Source organism: Amphimedon queenslandica, unplaced genomic scaffold (assembly GCF_000090795.2).
Source record: "Amphimedon queenslandica unplaced genomic scaffold, v1.1 AMPQUscaffold_12142, whole genome shotgun sequence".
Lineage (NCBI taxonomy): Eukaryota > Metazoa > Porifera > Demospongiae > Haplosclerida > Niphatidae > Amphimedon > Amphimedon queenslandica.
The window spans coordinates 2,017-11,263 of record NW_003547619.1 but is presented as its reverse complement, the minus strand read 5'-3'; the positions used below and the strand labels follow the sequence as shown (position 1 = coordinate 11,263).

The following is a 9,247-nucleotide window of genomic DNA, read 5'->3' as shown; positions in this document are numbered from 1 at the left end:
GCATACAGCACTCCTTACTGTGCTATAATTAATTTATGGGATATATTGGGCGAATCAAAGGCGTCCGCCAAATGCACTCCTAAAGAAGTTTTCTCTAATCTTCAAGGTTAAGACAAAGCCAGTACAAACATTTAAAAGCTTGCAAGACAATTTTCTTTGTCATGTGACGCTGCCCAACAATCAATATAAGAACATCTTTGGTCACTAACAACAGAAAAAAGCTGACAATGGTGGTAAAGGATTGTTGTGAGTCTGTTCCACAACAGGTAGAGCAGTTTATCTTTTTCTCTGGCCACAAAGAGCTTCTCACCTCGTGCTGCTAGCCATTGTGAAGCCAATTAACTGACACTCACTTCCAGTGCTGTATGCAATATAATGGAAAAGGCGGTGCCTTTGATGCGCCCCATAGTATAAAAATAGAGGTTTCTTTTCTATTGACAATATTTGGCCAAAAACAAGAGGCTATAATCCTTTGGTCTTTGGCATAACTTTGGAGCAGCTTTAAAAAGTCATAAAAAGCAAAATTTAATCTAAATAAGCTCCAATTTTCTACGCAACAAAAATTTATGTACACATGTATACAATATACATACAAAAAAATTTTAAATAGACAATTTTATTCAAGCCACTTTTGATGAAATTTGGCCAAAGACAAATACCATAGCTTTGGTCGTTAGCAACTTTTGTAAAACTTCAAAAATTTATTAAAAATCAGCTCTAATCGTTTAGAAAACATAAAAACATGTAGATTCTCTCCTTGTTATTTTTTGCCCCCAAAGCTCTTTGGCCCAATTTTTGAACATCTTGCTAATCCACTGGCATGAAAATATGAGGCACTACATGTATGTCAAAATCCTGTGGGAAACGCTGTCTGACCATTTCATTAAAATGGCTGATCACTATTAAGCAATATTCAGACACAATGTCTGAACATTGTTTGGATGCATATTTCAGGCTCTGTACTATACCTTGCTGAAACAAATAGTTGATGCAGCTTTCTGTGTATAAACCTTGTCTTTGACCCTCGCACATATGGTCTTTCCTTTTCGTAGTAACAATATCCAAAAGTTTCTGAACCATATGTATCATACCTACATCATAATCAGGAAAATTTAAGTGAAAATATCTTTGTACTTACCTATAATTCAATGAACAGTTATGGCATCTTAATGTTATTTTTTGAGCTGGCAACGGACCATCAACATCATAGCAAGTGATTTCAGAAACTGGATTGTGTGAGTATAATACTTTTGAGCATTTCAAACACACATCCGTTGGGGGACCAAGGAACAACATGTGAGATGTTTCCGTTGTCTTTGTTACACTCTTCAATAACTCTCTATCAGGAGTACCCATTAAATGTAAATTAGCAGAAGAATATTTGGATTGAACTTGGCGAATCATTTGTTCCACTTCCTGAACAGTACACCTTGGATCAATGTATTGGATAATATTAGCAATAAATATGGTCCTCTGAGACTTGAAAGTGCTTGGAATCAAATTCAGAGCTTGTCCAACAAGAAGCTCCTTTATCATATCGTTGCACGTGACTAGATCCAGTGGTTGAGATGCCGGTGAGGACATAGCCAAAGACTTAGCTACTTTAGGTGCTGACTCCGACTGAACATCAACATTGTCGGCTAGAGACTCCATACTGGTACATCTTTCAAGATCCTCCATTTGCTTCAGTAGCTTCCTCTTTCTTCCTCTCTTACTGTTACAAGACATGATATTCGAGATGATCTGAAATTAATCAAATTATTAGTGTTGACAAGGGGCGGGGAGAGTCCTATTAAATGAATTATTCCAGTCATAGTTCTAGTCTACTAATTATTTATTAATAACAGACTAATTAGACTCTCTCGTAAAGCTGCGATAACTATGGAACTGCTTAAAGAAGAGGATGGCGAGCTTAAAATCATAAAGAATAACGTTACCATTACCAATTTTACTTTAAAAGTAACCTGTGCAGTGAATGTGCCTCGCTCTACTAGTGGCTATGTGTACCATATCAAGACTAGCTACGGCGACGAAGGGTGAGTCCGGTCACAACATCATGTCTTGATAATAGTAACAGTTGAGCCTAGTAGTAAGCGTAGTTAAAGCAGTATCTATGGTGTGGCATTAGTGTCATTATTATGCGTGCCTGCATTTTTATTTTTAGCTCTTAAATTCCTTTTGTTTTAATTTTTGGATGAGCCAGGGGCTGTCATTTATCACAGCTTCTACAGTATGCTGCCTAGTCTTTTGTGTCCTATTTTCACATCCTTTCTATGTGTATTGTGAAGTTCATTAATAATAATAATAAACTAGTTCATGCATAGATCTCAGTATGGTCAGCCCGCCAGGCCGCTGGCCTGATGCATCATGTGGCATCATGTGTTCATGCAGTCACAGTTGTGTATGGTTCAGTACTGTTCATTTCACAATTGCCATTTTTTGTATAGATCATGCTTCATAAATAATAATGATTCACTGTCATTGGCCACATTTACTAAAAAAGCCAGCAGCGTTGTGCCATCTCTTCAATTCGTGAAAACCCGCTGCTCTGACGAGATATGGGGGCAGTACATATTTGAAGCATGCAAGCTGTACAGAGCAAGTACAGATTGCAGGAAGAAAACAATGGTTACATCGATCGGAAAACAAGAGGGGCATGATATATGGGTTCTAGCACCAAATGTTCACATTGACAGCAAGGGCAACATTGTTCCTGAGGACCAGCATCAATTTTATTGGGATGAACAAACTCATTTTGATTTTTGCAAAATAAACCTACCACTTGACACAATGGTAAGTGACTATGTACATTGTGATCCGACTTAATTCATATGCATATAGGCCTTGTGGGAATTATTGAACTGTGTCGAAGTTGCTATGCCTGACAACTTCATGAGCACTTACCTAACAATTACATCAAGTGTGTTGGTGGGTCATTTTGAAACAGTTATTCGACAATTTGGAGAGTGCCCAATTCCTTTGTTATGCAGCAAAACCACAGGAAATGGTACATACTGTATATATTTCATGATTACGTGCTTTTAATATTAATTTTTCTAAAAATTATAGGAAAAAGCTCTTCAGCACAAATGGCACTGAGTTGTTGGGGAGCTCAGGAAATTCATATGAAAGGGTCTAAATCAACTCTTTCAGCAATAATAAGTTGCGCTGCCGGCACTACAATTCCTATTGTTGTTGATGATGTTTCTAATTCGCATGCTATGGAAGAGATTGCAGTGCAATTCACTGGTGGTGCAACATACATGACTGTTAGTGCAGGTGCTACTAAGCCAAGAACTAGTATTATAGCTACATCAAACCAATATTTTGCTGACACTGACAGGTATTGTTGTTTGTCATGTTAGTGCATGCAACCATGGGAAGAAATAGTGTTAACATGGGAACCATTAGTGCTTATATGGGATGTGAAACTGTATACCATATTTTTAATAGGAATGCAGTGAGGCTCATACATATACCATTTTGGGGTATAACTGTTGATGAAAGTCAGAACAGAAATGCTGTTGAAGAAGCACTACAGATTGCATGCAAAAAAGCATCTGGTTGCGTTGGATTACTTATTTCAATGGGAGCTTTACTTGAAAAGAATCAATTTTTAGAGAAGTTTCATGAATATGTGATGTTTGTAAAAGAGCAACTCCCGAAATTATCCTACCGTGTACATCGTAGCTATGCTCTTCTACTGACTATAACTGATGAAGTAAGAAGGATTTAATTTACTTGTCTAACAAGATTATAATAATTATAGATATGTAATGAGCTGCCATTTGAGATTGTAACTGTAGATGAAGTCAAGTCTTTTTTCATTCATAAATGGGCCCCAACTGTGAATGATATCTTCTTAGCAAAGGCGTGTCAATTAGATGAAATATTGGAAGACATTTTCACTCAAGTAGCTGATATGGAGATTTGGGAGGTTTGCAAACTAACAGAGTGTTTATAGATGTATGCAAATTTGGATATAATTTTATATAGATACTTCGATTCTTACGTCCTGCTGTAGCAAATAAAATTTCAGGTGCTAAGTCTATGTATATTTGTCTACCAAAAATGAGAGAATTTGTAACAGTAAACGAATCGAAGCTCAAGAAGGAGCTCACTGCAGTTGGAGGGAAGACAGGAGCTTCGATTCCTTTCTTAAATGACACTGCAATATCTTGTAGTGTGACTACAATAAATGGCAAACAACGCAAATGTTGCCAAATACCTCATGCTTCCATAAGTCATGGAATATTGAAGAAATTTGTTAACCTAGGTAAGTCGCAAAGAAATAATTAGTTCACCTATAAGTGATTAGCAAAAATCAAAAACACTTGATTGAACACAAGTGTAGAAAAGTGTGAAAATTACTATCACAATTGTATTTCATTTGTGATAATATCAGAGTGAGAAGTAAGAGGTTGTCAATGAACCTCGCAGTGTTGAACAGAAAAATGGTTAACACATCAGTTCATGCACGCAACAATTAATATTACAAATGTATTTCATTTGTGTCACTATATAGATGAGAGAAGCAAAGAGACTGCTAATGAATCAGAGATTGCTAGAGTATCTCAGAGTGCTGTACAGGAAAACGGTTAACACAGCACATAGCAATTACTATTACAAATGTATTTCATTTGTGTCACTATATAGATGAGAGAAGCAAAGAGACTGCTAATGAATCAGAGACTGCTAGAGTATCTCAGAGTGCTGTACAGGAAAACGGTTAACACAGCACATAGCAATTACTATTACAAATGTATTTCATTTGTGTCACTATATAGGTGAGAGAAGCAAAGAGACTACTAATGAATCAGAGATTGCTAGAGTATCTCAGAGTGTTGTACAGGAAAACGGTTAACACAGCACATAGCAATTACTATTACAAATGTATTTCATTTGTGTCACTATATAGGTGAGAGAAGCAAAGAGACTACTAATGAATCAGAGATTGCTAGAGTATCTCAGAGTGCTGTACAGGAAAACGGTTAACACAGCACATAGCAATTACTATTACAAATGTATTTCATTTGTGTCACTATATAGGTGAGAGAAGCAAAGAGACTACTAATGAATCAGAGATTGCTAGAGTATCTCAGAGTGCTGTACAGGAAAACGGTTAACACAGCACATAGCAATTACTATTACAAATGTATTTCATTTGTGTCACTATATAGGTGAGAGAAGCAAAGAGACTGCTAATGAATCAAAGACTGCTAGAGTACATGTATCTCAGAGTGCTGTACAGGAAAATGGTTAGCACAACACATAGCAATTACTATTACAAATGTATCACTATATAGATGAGAGAAGCAAAGAGACTGCTAATGAATCAGAGACTGCTAGAGTATCTCAGAGTGCTGTACAGGAAAACGGTTAACACAGCACATAGCAATTACTATTACAAATGTATTTCATTTGTGTCACTATATAGGTGAGAGAAGCAAAGAGACTGCTAATGAATCAAAGACTGCTAGAGTACATGTATCTCAGAGTGCTGTACAGGAAAATGGTTAGCACAACACATAGCAATTACTATTACAAATGTATCACTATATAGATGAGAGAAGCAAAGAGACTGCTAATGAATCAGAGACTGCTAGAGTATCTCAGAGTGCTGTACAGGAAAACGGTTAACACAGCACATAGCAGTTACTATTACAAATGTATTTCATTTGTGTCACTATATAGGTGAGAGAAGCAAAGAGACTGCTAATGAATCAAAGACTGCTAGAGTACATGTATCTCAGAGTGCTGTACAGGAAAATGGTTAGCACAACACATAGCAATTACTATTACAAATGTATCACTATATAGATGAGAGAAGCAAAGGGACTGCTAATGAATCAGAGACTGCTAGAGTATCTCAGAGTGTTGTACAGGAAAACGGTTAGCACAGCACATAGCAATTGCTATTAAATATTTTGAGTAAAGAGACAGGAGAGGGGAAGAAACTAAACACTGCTGGATCAAAGAGGACTTTGAATAAGAGTGGTCACTTTGATGGACATGGTAATTAAGGCTGTTATAAGTAACATAGTTACATGTATTATAACAATGAGCAGGTGATAAGAGACCTTTGATATCAACCAACGCAGCATGCAATGCCCTAGTGAAGCCAGTTAAAGTTACACGGACAAGACAATCAAGCAAAGAAATGACCCCTTTAGATACTTGCCCCAAGGACATCTGTTTGATGAGAAGAAATAATCCAAATTCAACATGGGTCTTATGTGAAAAATGTCCTCAGTGGGTGCATATTCGATGTGCTGGTATAACAAAACACAAGGCTTCAAAGGAAGGATTCAAATACTTTTGTCCAAAATGCAAACATTAATACTGATTATACAGACTAAGTACCATAATAATGTATTATAAAGTTGGGTTTATTAAAATTTAATTATGTATCAATGTATAAAGGAACACAATTAGCTAGAACATGGATGTTAGTGATACATGCTCATCAATACTTACACCCCTTTACTGGAGTATGTTTGCTGCTTGAGGGGAGGGTAGGATCCTCATCCCAGGTGAATACCAGTACATATGCCTTCCTTAGTCTCAAGTAGCAAGACTCTCGCCTCACTACATGATGCCTTACTGTAATGGTCTAAATTTTACATGCATAGTTTTAATTATAGCTATTATAACTACAATGTGCTCTTTATGTGTAGCCTGGGTTACAATACCTTTGTAGGGTCATCAACCACTTTGGCTTTGCATTTCAATCATAAACCATAAAAATAAAAAACAATTAATTTGACTACTAAACAAACGACACTCTTAAGATTTTATAAATTTCAAAAGTAGCTAGCTTTTTTTCAGACTAATTAATTAAATATTTCTAAGATTCCTTCAATCTTACTTCTACTGAAATTATGATAATAATACCATTGATATAATACCAAAGACTAGACCTTTTTTGGTAAAAGTGTCAATTTAATTAGTTTTAATGCTAATTAGAACTCTTGATAATAGTTGCTTGTGTAAAATCTCGTGGAATATATCCTCATAAGCACAGGAGGGGAACAGTGTTCTGTTAAATTGCTACAGTATGACTTGGCAAATTTGTTCTAAATAATGGACAGTCTGCAATAAAAACTCAGGACAGGTGGTAAATGCAATTAATATAAATGTGTATTAATTAATGAACCTCTAAAATAAAGTAACTTTAATATTCAGCACAGTATTATTGGGTCCCAAGGTGTCAAAATAGACAGGTTTGACTGTAATAACAAAGCAAGACTTCTTTACTTAAAACCCTAGCATACTCTGAACCCAAAACCATCAAAACCTTTAAAACCTCAAAACTCATGCCCTCAATACCAGTGTACAGTACTCACAGTCCTTCAAAACCATCAAAACCTCAAAACCCATACCATCAATACCAGTGTACACTACCCATAATCCTTCAAAACCTTCAAAACCTTCAAAACCATCAAAACCTCAAAACCCATACCCTCAATACCAGTGTACGGTACTCACAGTCCTTCAAAACCTTCAAAACCATCAAAACCTCAAAACCCATACCCTCAATACCAGTGTACACTACCAATAATTCTTCGAAACCTTCAAAACCATCAAAACCTCAAAACCCATACCCTCAATACCAGTGTACACTACCAATAATTCTTCAAAACCTTCAAAACCATCAAAACCTCAAAACCCATACCCTCAATACCAGTGTACACTACCCATAATCCTTCAAAACCTTCAAAACCATCAAAACCTCAAAACCCATACCATCAATACCAGTGTACAGTACTCACAGTCCTTCAAAACCTTCAAAACCTTCAAAACCTCAAAACCCATACCCTCAATACCGGTGTACACTACCCATAATCCTTCAAAACCTTCAAAACCTTCAAAACCTCAAAACCCATACCCTCAATACCAGTGTACACTACCCATAATCCTTCAAAACCTTCAAAACCATCAAAACCTCAAAACCCATACCCTCAATACCAGTGTACACTACCCATAGTCCTTCAAAACCTTCAAAACCATCAAAACCTCAAAACCCATACCCTCAATACCAGTGTACACTACCCATAGTCCTTCAAAACCTTCAAAACCATCAAAACCTCAAAACCCATACCCTCAATACCAGTGTACACTACTCACAGTCCTTCAAAACCTTCAAAACCATCAAAACCTCAAAACCCATACCCTCAATACCAGTGTACACTACCCATAATCCTTCAAAACCTTCAAAACCATCAAAACCTCAAAACCCATACCCTCAATACCAGTGTACACTACCCATAGTCCTTCAAAACCTTCAAAACCATCAAAACCTCAAAACCCATACCCTCAATACCAGTGTACACTACCCATAGTCCTTCAAAACCTTCAAAACCATCAAAACCTCAAAACCCATACCCTCAATACCAGTGTACCGTATTCACCACAGTAAAATCCATATTCGAGGAACCTATATTAAATGTAATATTTATCTTGCAAATGTTAACGGCAACCTTCCTATAGGCTTTCTAGTTTTTTAAAGAATCAATTTATTAATTACTGCAATAATTTCAATGATTTATGGGACACCCAGATCTAATATGCCCTTAAAACTTGCTCTGCATGTTCAAAACCTTGCAAACCAACAAAACTTGGTTTTGACTATTTTATTTCAACTTTTTCTTCCCTATAACTTGCCATGTCTAAGCTTTGAAAACAAACTGCATGCTATACAAACAAATTTTGTTTTTATAGTGACTTACATTCAATAGAGGTAGTATTTATGATAAGAAAAGGCAGCTGAGAGATTCAATGAGTCCAAACAAAAATACAAACAAGGAGCCTCGTGCTTTGTTGCAGCAATTAATGAAGATGGGTGTGACCGATAATGATAATTAACTAAAAAGGTATAATACCTGAACAGTAAGCAAAGATGACCAAGATGTTTACAGAGGTATTTGAAGAAGACAGTCAGTACTAAAGTTCTGGTGGTACAAAACTATTCTTCGAACAAAGCTTGCTTCGTTGTGGCTAAGTGACGAAAATTGAGTTAACACGTCCGATTATTGTGTGAATCTACGAAGTGTGTTTAGCAAATTATATCTTTACAAAAAAAGAAGGTAATGCTTTGATTTTTACCATGCAAACAGATATTGTGATGATCTATATCTAGTGCAAAAATCACTGGAAAATCATGTTTAGTTTTCAAAATATAACTGTCCGAAGTTTGATTAGTCCGATAATTGATTAATTACTCTAGCTTATTAGTGTTATAGCAGCT

The 9,247-nt window shown here is 36.2% G+C and overlaps 2 protein-coding genes across 11 annotated transcripts in view; one reads left to right on the top strand and one right to left on the bottom strand.

The window, feature by feature from the left end:
* The window catches only part of LOC105314963 (uncharacterized), a 5,894-nt gene extending 4,157 nt beyond the window's left edge, over positions 1 to 1,737 (bottom strand). The window contains exons 1-2 of the mRNA XM_020004534.1: positions 1,139 to 1,737; positions 969 to 1,091 (exon numbers count right to left, since the gene is read on the bottom strand). Of these exons, the coding sequence (XP_019860093.1) occupies positions 969 to 1,091; positions 1,139 to 1,728 (713 nt within the window). The 5' untranslated portion in view covers positions 1,729 to 1,737. The remainder of the gene's footprint in view (positions 1 to 968; positions 1,092 to 1,138) is intronic.
* A 67-nt stretch (positions 1,738 to 1,804) lies between these two features.
* LOC109588352 (uncharacterized) lies at positions 1,805 to 6,426 on the top strand. Of its 10 annotated transcripts, XM_020004524.1 has the most exons (21): positions 1,805 to 2,036; positions 2,448 to 2,793; positions 2,842 to 3,007; positions 3,070 to 3,343; positions 3,454 to 3,721; positions 3,770 to 3,937; positions 3,997 to 4,039; positions 4,091 to 4,276; positions 4,526 to 4,597; positions 4,657 to 4,728; positions 4,788 to 4,859; positions 4,919 to 4,990; positions 5,050 to 5,121; positions 5,181 to 5,258; positions 5,307 to 5,378; positions 5,438 to 5,515; positions 5,564 to 5,635; positions 5,695 to 5,772; positions 5,821 to 5,892; positions 5,938 to 6,015; positions 6,069 to 6,426. In XM_020004524.1, the coding sequence occupies exons 1-21, from the start codon at positions 1,882 to 1,884 to the stop codon at positions 6,338 to 6,340; spliced, it is 2,766 nt and encodes a 921-aa protein (XP_019860083.1). In that variant the 5' UTR covers positions 1,805 to 1,881; the 3' UTR covers positions 6,341 to 6,426. The 10 variants fall into 10 exon arrangements, with proteins under 10 accessions (XP_019860083.1, XP_019860081.1, XP_019860085.1 ...); XM_020004522.1 differs by having other exon boundaries at positions 3,997 to 4,276; XM_020004526.1 differs by lacking the exon at positions 5,181 to 5,258 and having other exon boundaries at positions 3,997 to 4,276.
* Positions 6,427 to 9,247: the final 2,821 nt, after the last annotated feature.